Source organism: Salmo trutta, chromosome 5, assembly GCF_901001165.1.
Source record: "Salmo trutta chromosome 5, fSalTru1.1, whole genome shotgun sequence".
Lineage (NCBI taxonomy): Eukaryota > Metazoa > Chordata > Actinopteri > Salmoniformes > Salmonidae > Salmo > Salmo trutta.
In genome coordinates this window covers 43,064,105-43,083,448 of record NC_042961.1, presented here as the reverse complement: position 1 = coordinate 43,083,448, position 19,344 = coordinate 43,064,105, and the positions used below count along the sequence as shown (strand labels likewise).

Here is a 19,344-nt window from a genome sequence, read left to right as displayed (position 1 = left end):
TCTGTTAAATATATATATATTTTTTAAATGTTTTGCCTGTCATTTCATGTTCTGAAATGAGCACTTGCTCATCATATGCAGTGTATGCTCTGTCCTGTAAGGATACTCTCTCACCTGCCTCGAAGCCAGTGGGAATAGCTGGCCTGTTCCCTTGACTCCACAGTCATAATCGTAATTCAAAACCTCAGCCAACATTTTAAGGCATGATAGTAATAAATCATGACCGTTGGCTCTATGGGAAGTTTGAAGCTATTGATTTTACGGAGCTGAGCAGATCACATTTGTGTCACTCGCAAAATATATTTCCCTGTAAAAAGATGCTGACGACCGGCAAACTGATAGTTCACACTGGCAGAGACGTTAACAAGGTATTGGGCAAAACGGGCTCAGAGCGTTGTTTTAAATCATAAATATAATCCAATATTCCTATTTATTTGTGTAACAGTGCTTTTCATTTTCTAATTGTTTGGGTGGCTTCAACTACCCTTACTCCATGTTGCTTAAACTTACCTGGCCGCCGTATATCTCTTTTCAAAAGCGATAGAGAAAATGTTGTGGGGCATAGGAAGTGAACTGGAGACTTAGCGGTAACTCTGCTCTTGCGTTCCCCCACAGCTGCACTGATTTCCAGTTTCAGTCCAGGAGGGGAAGCTGCTTCTCATCGACACATTAAAATTAATGATGCAACAGTCTGTAAAGTCACAGTGCCGCCTCATTATAGGCAGCAGTTAGGCCCTGGCGTTCAGGTGTTGCCGTGGCGACGGCCACTGCCGAATGGCATCGCTGTCGTCTCGGCGGAGCGCACCAACCCTGAAGAAGTTAGCTCTGGACCGGAACCAAGAATGGGCTATTTTTGCAATCAGCTCCGATGGCACATGCTGCGTTGTGGCGTTAAGCACCCCATTTGGCGTGTTTTAATCTGGTTTTGAGATGGTAACTCTTAGGATGTGCGGGTAATATTTCATGAAAAGCGTGTCCCTTTAATGGGAGGGAATTTCGTCATTACGGGGGTGGAATGGGGGAGTTGAGAAGCATTAATGGATCTTTATGTCGAGACACAGTGAAGGGCTCTTTATTTTTCTGTAAGAAGCTCTCCGATAACCAGTTTAAATAAGGGGTGTGTGTCTGTGTGTGTGTGTGTGTGTGTTCACGCGCCTGCCTGCCCTATTCCCTCAATAGCGGTGGTTTAGCTTAATGATTGGCTCTGTATGTTGGCCCCTGGGTCTCGCCTGGGCTCCTGGAGTTGTAGCATGAAGCTTTTTTTTTTTTTTTTTTTTTGAACTTTCCCCATCCTTGCTATGCCTTTCCTAATCATTATTTTTGTGGCTGTGCACATACCACAAGTCAAGTCACTGGAGTACCCATACACGAGATCTCCTCAGGCTTAAACATGTCTTAGATGTAGTGTGGCGTTCTTCTCCTCCCTTTTGCTGTGGTTTCGCTAACGTGATCTCGTCTTGCTCTGATTATTGATGGCGATATTGTCTTTGTCTGCAATGTAGTACGTTCTGATGCATTTAGGGGAGTGCGGGTTTGGAGATGTGCTAGCCTAGATGAGCATGATTCCGTTCGTAGTCAAAAGTAAATGTTGAGACGTTTGTCTGGATATTGGGAGTGAAGGTGCATGTGTGCGTGACCCTGCCAGTGTTTACTAGCAGTTGTACAAGCTTCACTTGAATGCCATTATTTATTTACTGTATTTGTATCCCCCTCATTGTTATCGTTAATTATTAATTGGTGGGTATGATAAATGTTGTAAGCGCAAAGTCGATTTCCAGCAACGGGTTTGATTGTAGAGCCCAGAATAGACTCCTGCTTGCGGACACCAGATCCGCACACACCTCTGCTGAGATAATTGTGTCTCCAGCCCTGGGGCTTGACATGTCATCCCTGCCTTCAAACTGATTATTGCCCATCGGAGATGTGCAATGTGACTCATTCCTCTCCCCTGATTTTTTTTTTTCCCCCTCATGATTTGGGAGGTCTGTCAGAAACACTCCTCTGCCAGAACCTCATTTTGGTTTAGTTTCCCCCACTTCTCCTCCCGCTGCCCTCTGACTGCTGCTCTACCTCAGTGTCGCCCCAAGGCAACAGTCATGCCAGCGTTACATCCATCCTCCCCTCCTGCCAGCCAGCTGGATATTGGCCTTCTGATACCTTTGTTTTGCCATTCAACCCCTATTTTTTTTTTTTTACTTTTTAAAGAGGGTGTATACATTTTTACAATTCTCAAGAAAGTTTTGTAGTTGAGGCGTTATTCTTATCAGGGAGAGACAGGGAGTCGGTCTATGGTACAGGGCGTGTAGAGATTAGCAGTTGCTAGCCACTAGTTATGCCGTGTGTGTGTGTGTGTGTGTGTGTGTGTGTGTGTGCGCGCACCTTGGGTCCTTCAGTTCATTCTACTGTTTCCTAAAGACCACAGGATCTGCACTGTCACAAAGCTCCAGTATTCCTTGATGTTCCCAGCACTGGACAAAGCCCCCCTCTGCCTCTACTTCGCTGTGTCCCCCCCCCACCCCTTACTGGAGAGCAGAGGTACCATCAGCCACTGGATGTGCCCCCCCCCCCCAGCTTCTGGCCAGAAATCAAAGAGCTGCAGGAATTTGCCAGTAATTGTTTTACGACTCGGCAGAAATCATACCTACTTGTATAGGTGGAGCACAAAGGGCCTGGGCCGTGAAACGGCAGGCTGCCTGTCGCCGCTGCTGCTGGCATGAAAGGAGTGGGAAAGAGGTAGAGATGGAAGGGGGGGAGCAGCCGCTGAAAAACAGGAACTGAGCCGTAAATGCTCACTCTCCCCTAGTTTTGTCAATGAAAGGAGGGCAGAGGAAGTGCTTTATTGATGCATTGTCTATAAGGGCTGTCTGTTGGCAGGTCTTTCTCTCCTGATCCCCCGCTCACGCTCGCCATAAAACATTTTAGTATTTTCTTTTTTTTATATATATATTTTTTTTTACTTTACAGCACCTAACTGAAGCTGGAACATTTTTGTCAAGACTTGCTGCACTGTGTGAGGGCCTCATTAATGAGCCAAATGGCAAGGTGTTTGGCTTTGCTCAACTGGAATTTGAGTACTGAGTAATTGTCATCCTCTTGCGGTTTACACACCCCTGCCATACTCTGTCACCCCTATTAGTTATTCTTGGGCACTGTCTTGATGTACTAAACTGATTCTGTGTTCATGAAAGTTTAAATGTGGCTACACGATATGAAAACCACTTTGGCTCCTTTTCGTTTCGTGCGTCCTTGTTTCCATCATATTCCAATTGTTTTACTTTGTTGCATTTAGGCCATGTCAGATTGTCTAAAATATTTTAACCAGGTTAGTCTCGTTGAGAATCAATTTTTCAACAGAGACCTTGACCAAGACGGCAGCATCAACACAATCGGTTTCAGACAAACGGGCAAATGACCTCAAGCAGACGAAGATGCCTCTTACGTCACTCCAAATAATTTCACGTGTCTAAATTCTTGCTCTAGATGGATATCTGTAAGAGGGGTGAGGGACCTGATGTGGTGAGCACAGTAAGGAATTGGGGCAGAAATGCATTTATTTTAGTTGAACCTGTTCCTTGGCCTAATCTTATTGTTTGTAATCGGTCACTTTTTCAAAGACTGCTTTTAAAATAGGAGTTCAAAAAGATTAGTTTTTTCTTCTTTTTTTTTCAGTCCTCATCCGTAATTTAAGTAAACGTAATATTTTGTCGTTCACATATTTCATTCAGAATGGTTGAAAATACTTTTAAAATATGAGAAATTGACAATTTGCCTCGGTCATAAGTGCTTTCACACAGCAGCATTGTGCCTAATTTAAAAGCAATTTGTAAATGATGAGTGGACCCTTAATCTCAAGGGAGACATTTTCTAGAAAAGTGTCTACAAAAGGGCTATTGGGAAGATTTCTCAAGATTTGACCATATATTTTATGCATTGTTCGACTAGGTCTATCGTGAGCATGACACCCTTGCAGTTTGTCTAAATGAACCGTCCCATCCCCCACATGTATGACTTGTGCAGTGCTCATCTTCCCCACCTGCAGCACAAGGAGTTGAAGCCGAGTGGGAAATACTTTCTGGTACAGAGGAGCTTGGGGGTAATCCGACGGCATGGAGGCAGTGATGACAAACGGGTGATGCAACACCAGCTTTGTTCTGTTTCACGCGCTCTGTGCCTGGGTGGGCGAGGTGGTTGGCAGTGATGGCAACTGCCTGCGTTTCCTGATAGCTTTGTTGTCCTTCCATGTAATGCATCTTTAACCGCAATGCCAGTTTTTCCCTTCAAAAAAAGCCAGTAGAGAAATTTGTAGAAGTACTGGATGACTATATTCTATTAGAGGAAATTGTTAGTTGTTTCAAAGCACAGATTTTATAAGAAAAGGTTTAATATAAAAAATATACAGTGCCAGTCAAGTTTGGACACAGCTACTCATTCCAGGGCTTTTCTTTATTATTACTATTTTCTACATTGTAGAATAATAGTGAAGACATCAAAACTATGAAATAATCCTATGAAAAAATAAAAAGCCTTGAATGAGTAGGTGTTCTAAAACTTTTGACCGGTACTGTATATGTGTTATGTCCCATCATGCCTCCACTATTACAGTGGAACTACACAGGACGAAGAATCGAATGAAAACCTGGTGCAGCGCTGGTCTGGGAGAGTGCTTTTGAAGGCTGGGGGAGCAGCTTGAGCACCGGGTGTGATAGAGGGACCACCAGTGGCCTTGTTGACCGATGGCTAGCCGCCGTGCTGACAGCAAGGCTCCCTGGGTAAAATATGGCGGAGGGGGGGATTTGGCGTTCTTAAGCCTTTTACAAGCCAGGGAGCTCAGCAACGTATGCTGAAAACTATACTGTACAGGAAATTAAATCGCATTGTGAGGGAGTGAAATTGGTCGCCGCAGCCACCATTAATGGCCTTTTAATTAGAACCATAATGGAATTCTACCCGGCAACCGATCACCCTGGTATGGTGCCAATTACGGCGTGTGAGCGCCCTGTTTTCTAGTAAACCTCGTGCCCTCGTTCGTTGATTGGTGAGCTGGGGTCGGGTGTGGGGTTTTGGGCTAAAGGAATGTATCCCCTTACCATCTTGGCCCCTAATGGTCAATTACAGGGGATAGCTGGCATCAGGGAGACACTACAAATCTAAGAGGGGACTGGGTGGGAAAACTATACCCAGTTCAGTCAAGGTCCCATGCAGACTGACCTAACCCAATCTGTTTGGCCAGTATCATGCCATTGTTCGCATAACGACTTAATGCTGTTGAGAGCGTGCTGGTGTCTTTTTTGTTGTTGTTGCTCACTATAAATGCTTTGTCTTGTGTCGAATGACTTTCTAATTAATGATCTTCGTAATTAAAAACGAAGTCTTGTTATGAGTAGTGTTTTCTAAGACTGTAAAAAGAATGCTCTCGTTTGGGGTTTACTTTGAGGTCCGCCATGGACTGTTAAGCTTGGTGTTTAGTGTTTTTTTCCCCTCTGTGCTCAGCTGTGGTTGGTGAACGAGGATATTGCTTACACGTGTTCACTGTTCACCCCTTTATATCAGCGTCGGCCTGGCCGCTGAATCATCATTCAGTGCGCTCACATTCAGCTGTTTTGGATCAGTAGTGTAAAGGGGTGTATGGGACGGGAAGTTGCACCCTCAAGATCTAGGCGAGAGATCTGTGGTTGTCTATTTCTGAACAAGAGGGTGTGGGGTGTATGTGTAGGAACCATGGGGAAACCAAAAGGCACTAGAGTGAACTATTTTTAAAATGTTATGCTGTAGTCATGGAGGCCATACTATTCTCATGAGATCCAACCATCATGCCCCTAAAATACTATTTTCCCACACTGATAGTACCCGTACTATAATCAGGTAGAATAGTAAGAGTGACTTGTGTGACGTCGTAAGGGAAGCTTGAGGAAGTGGTCCACTGTATCCGAGTGACAGATGTTTATGATTTGGTTACGAGGTTGGTATTGTTCATGTACTCCCCCTGAGGTTCTCTCTCTCTCTCTTTCTCTCTCTCTCAAAAAACTGTGGGATTTCTGAGAATGTCTGAGCGCTGCTGCCGTGACACAACCCCCTCCCTGTCTTTTGGTGTCTTCCAATATGGTAGGTGCAGAATCACACCTTTTTGTGTTTTGAGTCCCCCCCCATATGGCAAGATGTGCTTTGGGGAAGCGCTTTCATCCCTGGTTCTCCCTGTCTTTTCTCGTTTTCCTTTCGTGTTTTTTGTCTGAGCATTGGACCGTCTCTCTCCACGAATTCAAACTTCCACTCGGCATTGGCAAAAGGGAGCAAATTGCCCATATGAACAAGAGCTGGGTCCTGGCAGGAGTCAGGAAGGAAACAGGCTGTATGTCTTTGATTAGCGCATGAGTTGCCGGGTCAGGTTGGTTCCTGTTGCTACAGTAGTGGTCAAAACTACACTAAACAGTGTTCAACTGTAAGGAACGTTTTGGTGCTGATGACTTTACAGGTATTTGTATAGCAGCCTGCTTGAGGAATTAGCCTTGTTTGATACAATGATAGAGAATGAGGATAAATCAACTCCCTATAGATTGTTAGTGGCGGTTCTCTTCAGATCAGTTGTGACATTCTACTTCCTTCCCCTTTTTTGATTGGACAGACTGACATCCATGTTGTGGCATTGAGGTCCTAATGAAAATGCTTAGATTAGCATTTTTCTGTAATCAGTCTAGGGCTGAGGGCTGCTCATAGGCTTGTACATCAGTCTACAGCCAGTCATATAGGTCAACAGTGCAGAAGAAAAAAGCTTGAGGGGGAGAGGAGAGCGTCGAGCCTGTGGTAATTAAGCCCATGCCTGGGACCAATTATCGGCAAACCAATTTTAATTTTGCAAATGGTTTGTTATTTCAGGTCGGCCGCTGCTTGGCCAAGTGAATGAGCAGATTTTATGAAGGCCACAGCATGGTCTACACTGCAACCCCTTTTACATGAGCATTGTGCAATACTGTCTAGAACTCTTCAGTCAACTCCTTTAAGGCCATAACCTGCCACCTTCCATTGTTTTGGCACTTGCTTGACCAGGGGATATCCTGGGTGACACCCTTTTTTTTTTTTTTTTTTACTGCTGCATTGGCTTTTTCCTAAGAGCTTAGCAACTGGCCCCCTGCGTCTTAAGTCCCTTGCTAACTCGATTAGTCCAAAGGGAAGCAGGTGACCTCTCCTCGGTTGTACACTGGCCCGTGTGTGGAGCATGGTAACCACAGGGGTTTGGGGGAGGGAAGATGTTCAGCAGCGGACTGAGGACTCACCTCTGCGGAGCATCTAATCATTACTCTCCATAGATTGAGCAGCTCACGCCACTATTAAATAGTCTCGACGTAAGCAGACTCCCTGTGTAGAAGTTTGTTTCAGGATAATGAATGTTCCTTATCACAACTTCATTTGATTCTGTAGAGTCTGGGAGTTCACGATTTGGCATGTGAACATTTTAGACCCTTTAAGCGAAGCATAACTTGTAGCCACATTAAACCGCTTTTGTCAACAGTTCTTGTTTCTTTTAAAGTTGGACCTTTTTAAAATGGACTTGAAAGCACCTCTTAATATTTTCTGTGCTGTCCTTTCCCGTTGGGAAGACGCTTGACCTTTCTGCACGGCCTGTCATTCAAGACCTCACAGCTGGGACGTTCGATTTAAAAATTGAAGTGATTCACTGTGGCTTAATGGCCTTAGACACTAGAATCTCTAGATGTTCCAATTAAATGATGCAACACAGTTAGTGCACCGTCTGCCTACGGAACAACAGGAACAGTAAGGCTGCAGATTCATGAATAATGAGTCATGGACCAAATGTCGACCAATAGAAATAGTCAGACTAATGACTGGCTTTCAAATTACTTGGGTTTTTAAACTGCAAGTGTGAGCGCTGTTGAATAGAGCTTGAAATATAACTAATTTGTATAGGTGTCAATATTTGACTATGTACCTGTTCCATCAATGTTTCTGTTGTTCCATAGGCAGATGGAGGCCCTTTCTGAGCTGCAAGCTCTCTTCTACCATATGAGTTACAATGTGGAGTATGACAGCATGTCCTCTACGAAAGCTTTTTATTCAGCCGCTTTGACGGATCAACTTGACAGATGTATTTATTTTCTCTTGAAAGTGCCTTAGGGTAAAGTTTTGCGAAGTGCAATTGGATAATCTGTATTCTAACAGTTACTTTACAGACGTTAAGTGCATCTGTTAGGGAAGAGAAAGCGTTCTGTAATTAAACCTATAGGGAAAGGGTATACATCTGACTGCATCCAACCAAAATGTGTCTTCCACATTTAATCCAACCCCTCTGAAGCCGAGAGTTGCGGGGCGATACCTTAATCAATGTCCACATCATCGGCGCCCGGGGAGCAGTTAACCATTTAACTGCCTTGCTCAAGGGCAGAACAGCAGATATTTCCACCTTGCTGGCTCTGGGATTCGAAACCAGGGACCTTTCGGCTACTGGCCCAACGCTCTTTACCGCTATGCAACTCAATGTGATGATGGCACTAATCCTAAACACGATGCAGTAAAGATATGTTAAAAATGCCTGTAACTCAGAACCTGAAGCAAGGATATGCATATTCTTGATACCATTTGAAAGGAAACACTTTGAAGTTTGTGGAAATGTGAAATTAATGTAGGAGAGTAACACATTAGATCTGGTAAAAGATAATACAAAGAAAAAAAACATGCTTTTTATTTTTATCCTTGAAATGCCACAATGTAGTATTGCAGTTTAGGTGCAATTTTAGATTTTGACCATTTAGATGGTGGCAGTGTATGTGCAAAGTTTTAGACTGATCCAATGAATCATAATATTACTGTTCAAAATGTTGTATCAAGTCTGCCCAATGTCCCCTAATTGGTTTATTGATACATTTTCAAGTATAACTGTGCACTCTCCTCAAACAATAGCGTGGTGTTATTTCACTGTAATAGCAACTGTAAATTGGACAGTGCCGTTAGATTAACAAGAATTTAAGCTTTCTGGCAATATCCGATATGTCTGTCCTGGGAAATGTGTTACTTAAAACGTCATGCTAATCACATTAGTGCACCGTTAGCTCAACCGTCCCGTGGGGGTGGACACTGATCCCATAGAGGTTAAGTTAAACACTCGCCATTTGAGATGAGGGGGTGCAAATACGGGGGGGGGGGGGGGGAAGAGGGAACATCTGATTTCATGAGTGGAAGGAGCTGTTGAAGTAGCTGCAAGATGTCGTCAACTTGTTTTTATTTTACTGTTCAGTTTTATGTCCAACTTTTGCCTCATTAATAACCAGTCTCTGGGGAAAGGGCAAATGTATTGTGACTGGCATTGTTCTATGATTGACATCTCGGCTTGATCCACGGGGAGAAAAAGTGAGTACCTTGGGCCTGCTCAATAAATAGGCTGGCCCTCAGTCTCCCTTCCAAACTTTGCTCTAATCGTTGGCAAAGTTCCTGTTACAGGTCAATGAGTGTATTGTGTACCTCGCTCTTCCAGTTGCAGGTTGTTTATTGGGATGAGTCTTGTCCTGTAGGCAGAACTGTGTGATTTCTGCTAGATGTGCCTGCTGCAAAGTCAAAATTGTCATAAACAAAAATTTGAAATTGTCTTAATTTAAGGTCAGGCATTAGGTTTATCAGTGTGGTTAGGTTTAAAATCAGATTTGTATAACTTTTGGGCTGTGCCAATTAGTGACTACTCTGCAGAGCTTCCTCCAGAACAAGATTCATTACGAAAAACGCTAACCTGCCTTCCAGTTGCTCCTTCACATGTACAGTGACCTTTTCAATTTCGAATAGGGAACCATAGCCAATATGGTACTGCCAAACTCCTCCCACAGCTCAAAGCTCAGTCATTTAATTTGCTTTCCTTCTTCCCCTTTCCTGTCTGTGACGCACACAGATGGTACCATAGCCAATGTGTTGGCTTGGTAAATCTTTTCTCATTAATTTAATGAGTTCCATTCTAGGGTCACTTGTTGCTATGATGTGTAGATTACAAGCAGTGTGCATCTAATGGTGATCTACGCTTCACAGGTTGCTTATCCAGTTTTGTTGCCACGTGAGATTTACCATGCAGCAGGGATCCTGCATTGAAATAGTGGTTCAGGCTAAGAGAGGAAATGCACCATAACATCGGATGGTCAAGTACAGCAAGCGATAGGATGGCCAAGCGCGGCCACCCACTCGCCGCAGTGTCTGAATTCTAGTGGGGAATGTTATAAATGACTTGATTGAATAGTTTCAAGACATTGGGATTGTGGCGTTTTAACAGTCTACAGAGTGAACCATTTGATTCGATATGTAAGAAACCACAACTGCTACAATGAAATGGCTGTATTCTTCATTGGTTGATGAATTCCAAACATTTACATTACAGCCCCTAATGACTTTGGGGGCTGTCAAGACCATGGTGTTTTTTTTTGGGGGGGGGGGGGTCAAAAGTCCATCCTCAGTCCTCGCTCTCCTCCGTAACCCGGAAACTGATCAGTGTCTTCGTTAGTAGACAAGCGGAAGACTGTCCTCCCCTCCTTGAGTTGAGCAAATCTAAATGAGAAAAGGCCTATGTAAGGTCATGTGGTGAATGGGTTGTTGAGCTTCGCTGTGTTAAATGATGGGTGTGCTCTTTCCTGGGCAACAAGTAGGAGACACAGTGGGAGGTAGCAGCATACCTGGGAGACCAGGTGTTGATGCTAGCTATCCCTTAGAAAACACCTTCCAGACAGTCTCTTAGGTCGACAAACCTGCCTCTCCACGTCACCGCCACATGGGGGGAAAAAAATACTGGAGGCTTAAATATGTGAAAGAGAACTGCTCAGACAGAGCCCAGACTATCCCACGCTATGTTTCTGGGTGGTGCATCTCATTCTCAACCCATATTTTCCAGGTTCTACATAAACAAGTTCGGCAGGCTACGGTGAATGGAACCTTTTAGCCGCATGTAATTGAACCTGACCCGACCACGCAATTAATCACGACCCACAATATTTGCTCAGCGTTATTGGGTTCTGGGGCAGCGCGTACCCCAGCAGTGAGGTTGACTCTGGTCTAGCCATCTGAGCCGTCAGTCACCCCGACGGTGGTGACACTTAGAGCTGGTGTAATGTGAACAACTGACTTCCTGTCTGACGTTGCAGTTTGGCTCCTTGGATTCTTCTCTCTTTGTACAAGGTTACTGCCAGACAGGACTCTGTAGGGGACGAGTACTTTTTTGACCATTCCGACACTGTTTTTTTGACGTTTCGAGAACCGTTTCTCAATTTCTGTCGGATTTGGCTAGTTTGAACGGTTGGCATACACTGGTGGAGAATGCAGTCATTTGAAAAACCCAATGTTTTGTTTATCCCCGTTGGTTGTCTGTCATGCTGTGCCCTGCCATTCCCTGCTTTTACTGCCTTTTTAAAAGACTGTCTGACCTTGACAGAGTTAGAATGACTGAATTTATACTATTACCACTCCTCCAAATGAGCTAAGGAGCCCATTGTATATTACTTAGTGCTTTATCAATGTACAAACTGAAAATTATGGTTATGCTGCACGTAAAGACGAACAAAATCTAAAAGATGTTGAAAGGGAGCTAGTAGATTCTCTTAAATGTGCCTTTCAGATGCCTTACTATCAGTAAATACACACACTGACTGAACATGCAGACTAATTGGCAGTCTTGCTGCAAAGCCCCCTGCGACGTAGAGAATGACAAACGGGTGTGTCCGAGGGGGTCATCTGACCTGGAGCGCAGGTTGTTTGTCCTGAAGAGCTTGATGGGAACCAAGCGTTTCATGTCGTGGGCTGCCAGGATTTGAGATGTATTTATATCTTATATTATCCCAGAGTTTCTGGTATCCGTGTTGCATCAGATTGGTGGCGGAAATGGTCTTCATGTTTATAATGAGATCCCAGTAGAGGGAGCGCTTTCAGGTAGTACCTTGGCAGTGTGAAGTTGTGCGCAAGAGACATTCCAATTCCCATTAGTGCCATTGTCTCATACACACATTGAGAGCTTTGTTAGTCATCAAGGTTACCTTCAGATTACAATGAAGGTTTAAATACTTTATTTTTTTTTATGTTAAGAGGAATATATTTGCTACCTTGGGACTTTGCTGTTGCTTGTGGTTGGAATTAGATTTGTTTTCTAATCACGTTCATGTCCTTTGTTTTTTTGTTTTTTTTAAGGAGCTTGTCGACTCACCCACGTTTTTAGTAAACATTTTTTTAAGGCTTTAGTGACAGACATTAAACACTGAGCGGTGAGGAGACACAGGGAGCACAAGGGATTCATATTATTTCAGAGGACTAAGGATAACATATTTACAAGTGAACACACAGCATTGAGTGAAAAGCACTTTTTTTCCCTTCCCCTCCCTCTCTCTATATTTCAGTGTGCAAGGATCCACCCTATAAAGTGGAGGAGTCTGGATACGCAGGCTTCATCTTGCCCATTGAAGTTTACTTCAGAAATAAGGTACATTTAACAAGGTTTTGACCTGTAAACATTTGGCTTAGCCTGATATGAGACCAGGATCATCCCACATTGGGACCTTTAATAATCTAAAAGTAGCATTTGAATTGTGGGTAATGGCAAAAAAATATATCCTTTTTATATCTACATGCATTTGCATAGTTCTTTATACAGAATATGATAGTTAACACTTTCTTTGCCTTTGTACGTTTTACCATTTGGACTTTGGTACGCAACTGACTTCTCTCCTTTCTTTTGTTCCTACGGATGTCCCACTGCACCTCTCAGGAAGAACCTAAGAAAGTGCGCTTCGACTACGACCTGTTTCTACACTTGGACGGCCACCCGCCTGTCAATCACCTGCGCTGCGAGAAGCTCACCTTCAACAATCCCACGGAGGAGTTCCGCAGGAAGCTGCTTAAAGCCGGCGGGGTACGAGATGACAGGACTGGGGGGGGCGGAAGATGGAAATTTGACTCGGGGTGCATCTCAATAGCTGGTGTTTCTCTTAATGGCCATAAGCATGGGCGGCCATACTGGATAGGTAGGCTTTTGCTCCAGCCTTGCTTGAACACCTGATTCAGCTGTGATAGCAGGGCTTGAGAATAGGTCTTCATATCCAGTATGGCCAACCCCTGGAGAGGTAAATTATTAAATGACAAATCAGAAGTTGAAGGGAATGTAACGCAATGAATAGCACTTTAAAAACATCCAGATGACATAAGAACTTTGATCTTGCTGGCCACGAGATATGAACCATGTCGGTTGCGTATCAGACCAGCCATTGGTAGGCAAATGGGCTTATCAGACCAGCCATTGGTAGGCAAATGGGCTTATCAGACCAGCCATTGGTAGGCAAATGGGCTTATGCTTTTAATTTATTTATTTTTCTTCCCACTGCCCTCCCGAAAACCTTGTACCCACAGAGGAATGTCCCCAAAACATTTTTGTGGACAATCGCTTCAGGAACATATGTAATTTGCAAGGTCATGAGTTTTTTATTTTAGCAGGCCACTCTCCATGCTCATTCCAGTAACACATCAATGCTTTTTGGCTTTGCACATGACATCATACACCTTAATGTCTACAGGCCTTTTCAGAGGAAACAAATAAGATTGGAATAAGACGCGCTGACTGACATGGTTTAATTAAGAAAGGACTGGTTTGCCATAGCAACATTTTATTCAGCTTACTCTGGATGTTTTGAGGCTTTCTCCAATAGAGCTGATTGGTGTGTGAGTGTGCACTAACATGCTTTGTGTGTCCTTCACAGCAACGGGATCCTCACAAAAGAAGTTCGGAAGACTCTCAAGTAAGACTTATCACGTGAACTGTAACATTATTCCAATTGAGATATTTACACAAGAATGGGTTGATACTGAAGCTTCAATGCTATTGGTCCACTCACTATGACACTGACAACGATTGGCTTTGACAATATAGACTTGTATCCAAGACCTGTATCCAATATGCACAGTTGGGCAAGCTTCTATTATTTCTGAGACTTTCCCCATGTTGTTGACCCAGTGTTTCCCCTACCATTGTAAAGGTGGAACCCACCCCACCCCGCCTAGCTCTGTTATCCCCCTCCTAAAAGAGTTTGACATCTGTTGGTTTCATTTGGAGAGAGGGTAATGGAAAGACTGAAAGGTAGGGATAGTTGTATCAAAGGAAATGCTTACTAAGTAGTTTTGGTGCTGACTCACAGCAGATCATTTCAACCTCAGAGAAACAGGCCTCATGTTCCCAGTGAAGTGTTAACCCTTTGTTTACATCTTGCTGCTAGGCAAGACATGAAAAGTGTTTATTCTTCCCTCGGCTCCTATGTTGAAGTGACACCACAAACAAACGCACCCTCAAATTTAGACACACAGGGAAGCAGCTGTGTTGTCTTTCCTTTGCTCGCGCGTGCTCACTGTCATTCCATACAAAGTAATGACTGTCTGTGAGCAGTTCCAGGAATAACGTGCAGCGTTAAGTGGACAAGTTTCTTTTTTTGAGGAGGTTTGCGGCTCTTGGCATCGACAAGAACGCTACGATAATCTGTTAGCCTCCCTAAAAAAAAATATTTAAAAAATATCCAAACGCAAGCAGCTATAATAAGCAGGAATTATGAAACAGTCCAATTCATGCGGTACTTGATATTCAAATAGATTGGTTAAGCTCTTCACTCCCAGTCCATGTGGGCACAAAATACAATAAACTGTTTTCCACATCAGGACAATATCATTCTGTTAATTTCTCTGCCCTTTTTTATTGCAGTGTATTATTACTATATTATTTTTCTTCTGTTGTAGATTTATTTCCCACAGGCTACATTATATATTAAATATGTCACTGATCTGTAAGTCACTGTGGATAAAGGCGTTGGCTAAATGACCCCGTTTTACTTCCAGGTGATGGTAATGCAGGAGGGTTCCACATCTCTGTTCGGCCAGCACCTCAAGCTGCCCACCCTCCCCAGCAACTCCCTGACATTGACCTTCTCAGACGCTAAGAAAAGCAAGGCCTTGCCAGGGTCGAAGGTCAGTAGCGGTCTCCAGGTACAGACCAGGGCTAGACCGACTTCCCCCTCTTCTCAACCTCTTCCCAAAGAACTCCCACTTCAAAGCCCCCCCCAAAAAATAAGAATAATAATAATCGCAGTGTACTTGGCTATGTTCAAAGATGTTGAGAATATTTAAACTCATACTTGGCTAGGTTCAAAGGTGTTGAGGGTATATAAACTGATACTTGGCTAGGTTCAAAGATGTTGAGGGTATTTAAACTCTGTGGATTTTCAAGATGTTCAACTCGGCATTTCTTAGCTGCTGCGAGACATGGTCCTGTTCCCAATAACTTTCAGAGACACTGGGGTCCTCTGCTACCAATGACGGTTATAGCACCGGCCATAATGTATCAATTAGGCAGCATATAAAAGCCACTTTAGTTTTAAAGCCTGTTGAAGCTTGGTACGTATCAGTGTTTCATTGTGACGCAATTGTTCTCTAGTGGTCTCAGAAAGCCAACTTTTAGATGCATATGTGGTATTATCCGTCATGGCCGTAAATCATACATGTCAATAAACTGGCATGTTGCTTCCATTTACTTGTTATTTTTAGGCCCTTTAAATGGTATCATTTACCGCGGCCTGGCAGAGCCCACTCTGGCAAGACTGGGTTACGAGAGGCCCAGTGCACATGGAAACGGTTTCCAATCCAAACAGACTGTGCGTGTGTGATGGATTACTGATGGAGCAGAGGGGTCACACATGCACAGTAGTTCTTCCACTAACGTCCAATCGCAATCCACCTACTGTTGTCTCCTCTCCCTCCGGTTCACTTGTACCCGACTTGTTTTTTTTTTAAGTGTTACTGATTGCTATGGGCAGTCTGCCAAGTTTTACTTGACTATAAGTGCATTTTTATAGGCTAAACGACCAAAACTCAATTGTTGCACATAACTACAAAACAGCACAATGCGTAAAGAACCAGTTACTTTCTCAATTGCCTTGACAGTTATAAGGTGCATAAGCAGCTTTGAAAGTAATATTCTCTGTACATAGCACTGAGTAGCAGGTGATTGTAACAAGTAGACTGCAGTAAAGTAGATGATGCACACATCCATATACTCTGGAGTGGCAAGTACCAGTGGGGGGGGATTGGGTGCTGTTTTTGTGGCCAGTTAATGTATTGGGCTGTTATTGGCGAAGCGCATCACTTTCAGACCAGTAAAACTTTCCTATAAACGGCCTTTAAAGTTTTTGGCCCTGGGGGGTGGGCACCCAGAGTGTTTGTTGGTGGGAGTAGTTTTGTGTGAGTGGGTTAGCAGCTTTACGTCCCAGGGTTAGGAACAAAATAAAAGGGTTTTGGAGGTAGTTTGTGCAGGTCATAACACCTCCTCCCCCCCGTCGTCTAGACTTGCTTCATGGCATTGATGAAATATTGACGGGGGGCCAGCAGGCGTGACCCCAGGACAAACAGCCTGTGTCGTTTAGTTAGTGAAAAGAGAATGCACTGGCTTTAGTCGCTTCCATCTCCAGGTTTGCTCACCGGCCGGGCCACTTTAAGGTCGCACTTACAGCTGTTGAGTCTTCTCTCCCTTCCCCCACATTCTGGACAAAACAAGTTCCCAGCTCTTTTCTCAAGTAAACCCTTTTCTTTTTTTCTAGAATAGACGTGCTCTTTATTGAGCGAGCAGTACAGAACCCCAGGGTGGCACAAGGGCTTTCTCAAAATGAACACAAAGTATTAAGACTCCTTTTAAAATGCCATGACCAGACCAAACCTTTTCTTTGCTCATTTATTTGTCTGGGGCGTATTGATTTGAGCATTGTAATCAAGCCTTCAGTGCTGGAAGCCAAGTAAATAATTCCCTGTAGTGTTTTTTTAATTTTTTTATATTGACCCCAACAAATCTCACTGAAGTGGCAAACCTCAAATTGCATCATCCCTAACCATTTCCCTGGATATCTAGTCAACAGTTGATCAAGACTAATTTCAGTGGTGTATATAGAAAAGCCCTTGAGGTCAAAAATGTACTTTTAGGCCCATACCGTCCGCTATGGATCGAGGGAGTTATTAGCTGAGCTCATTGACATGCTGACGATTAGCAACAAAGTGGGTCAAACAAACTAATTAGGTGTTTGCCCCATCATGTCCACTGACCCTGAGACGGGATTTCTCCATCTTCCCTCTTGCCAGTGTGCAATCCTCTGTGTTAGTTAGGGCTGAACTAACCTTTTTTCATTATGTTCGTAGCTTGTGCGGGCTGTATTTAATCCAAATGGTAGAACTTGTTATTCAGATAATCACTTAGTTAGTGAAACATATCAATAAACTGTTCAGCTATCCATTAAACCTAAAGGTAGCTCAAAACCCAACTTAACCTTAGTTGTTGCACATGAAGAGTTAAAGTTGATAGCTTGATCGACCATCCTATAGGAGACTATCCAAATAAATTGAGGCCTAATCTATGTGCTTTTTGCTGCAGGACGGCTTCAAAGGATCTGACTCTCTCCTCACCACAACCACCAGCTCATCCAAGCTCCACAAACCCTCCAAGGACTACAAGGACAAGCCTTTGAAAGAGCCCAAAAGTGCCTTCAGAGACTGTAGCAGGGAACCAAGCAAAGCCTCCAAAGATACATCCAAGAAACCCAAAGAGAACCAGCCTCTTCGGGACAACCCCCCCATCCCCAAGATGGGCTTCAAGGAGCCCAAGGCCATGTCCAAGGAGCACCGGCAGGATGTGGGCTACTCGCACGGGGCTGGGAATGGGACAGGGACTAACAAGCGACTGTCCATCACCGACAGCGAGGACCACCTGACCAAAAAGCGCAAGAAGGGCTTCTCGGAGTTGACGTTAAAGCCGCCGGGGGGCTCGTTGCTGCCGTACCCCCAGTCCCACTACTCGGATAAGAAACTGCTAAAAGACAAATCCCAGGTGCGGCCCACTAAACTGCGGGTGGACGGTGGTGAGGCGCTGGGGGAGCGCAGGAAGGCGCCGACGCTACCTCCGTTCTCGGAGTTGACGGACGCCAACGACTCCGACATGGAGGACAATATGTCCACCAAATCAGATGTGAGTGGAGCCTATATGTATTTTGTGTTTGTAGGTTTGTGCCGTCTGCCTTGACCACATTGGAAGAGTTGAATTATACTTTCATGTCTTCTGGGCTCTACTCTGTAGCTGTAAAAAGATGTTAACCTACATTTTTTTTAAATAATTGCTTTAGGGATGAGCAATTCTGGTCCTCGTGGCCAGTCTCTGCTGGTTTTTGTCCCTTCAAATCAGTGAGTGGTGAAACCAGGTGTACTTTTGGAGCAATAAAGTGTGTCCATTTTGTTTGCACTGTTACAGCTTCACATTCAGGAACAACCGATAGGAATCATTCTTCTATTTAGCATTTTTACACTTTACCATATGAGTAGGTCCATTGAGCCTACTGGACTTTTTAGTATTAGGTAGCAGAGTGGAGTTTCTGCCTGGTGCAGGAAGGTTATTGAATCCTCTGGTTTTAAAAGTGGGTATGTTCTGTTGGTCAGTCTCATCCTCCGCATGACCAGGCAATAAACATCTAATGACCGAGTCCAAGGGGGTGGCTCATAAACATGGTTGGTGTGCAGCTGCAGAGAGGCTGCTTTTGTTTGGAAGGAAACAGGAAATGGATACCTCCTAAACCACCACCCCACCTTCATGAATTTACCTCCCAGTCCCCCATTTTGACAAAGCCAAAAAAGCTGCCCATGCAAAGTGACAATGTTTGCAGGTTTAGAATGTTCTGCTAGATCCAGGTTGCATGCTCAACTGTTGCATTCTGAATAATTTTTTTGTTGACAATTTTGTTACATTTGATACTCTGTGCAAAGGATTAGAGATCTGGGAAATTATTTTTTACATACCACAGTCTAGTTCCTTTAAGTGTCAAGATGGGAATAACGGAGTCATATTTAGACCTTGAGAGAAATCAGTAGGCCTTTCAGAGTGTTGCCAGCTCCTCACACATTCAGTAAAGGATCTTAACAAAGTGGGGACTGTTATTAGCAGAAAAGCAAGCTGGGAGATTTATGGTTTTACGGCACCCAAGGAGAATGCAGAAGGACGCCAGGAATAGCCAAGAGCTCCTCTTCAATCTTTTGCCTTTTAGAAAAGAGGAAAAAGGGGGCAAACATTCTGCATTTATGTCAGAAAGCATCTCATTGTCTTTATCTGTTTGCTTTCAAATTTTCTTTCATGCCCATGGTGTGTTCACCAGTCCTGCTTCAAATACATTACACACACACAGGTGCTAATCTCCCTTAACCATTTCCCCACCAGAACCAGCAGAGCCATTGCAGCCCAAAGCCAAATGTGTGTGTGTGTGTGTGTGTGTGTGTTGGTGGGGGGAGGGAGGAATTTGCCCTACAGGAATGGTCATAAAT

The 19,344-nt window shown here is 43.9% G+C and overlaps 1 protein-coding gene across 10 annotated transcripts in view; it reads left to right on the top strand.

Annotated features, from left to right (window-relative positions):
* Positions 1-19,344, top strand: part of mllt3 (MLLT3 super elongation complex subunit) — a 49,264-nt gene that overhangs the window by 16,272 nt on the left and 13,648 nt on the right. For 4 of the 10 annotated variants that reach the window (XM_029753728.1, XM_029753723.1, XM_029753724.1 and 1 more), the window contains exons 3-7: positions 12,363-12,445; positions 12,710-12,874; positions 13,716-13,754; positions 14,839-14,985; positions 17,414-18,004. In XM_029753728.1, coding sequence (XP_029609588.1) covers positions 12,363-12,445; positions 12,710-12,874; positions 13,716-13,754; positions 14,839-14,985; positions 17,414-18,004 — 1,025 coding nt within the window. The remainder of the gene's footprint in view (positions 1-12,362; positions 12,446-12,709; positions 12,875-13,715; positions 13,755-14,838; positions 14,986-17,413; positions 18,005-19,344) is intronic. The other 6 variants (XM_029753726.1, XM_029753722.1, XM_029753725.1 and 3 more) reach the window with 4 other exon arrangements.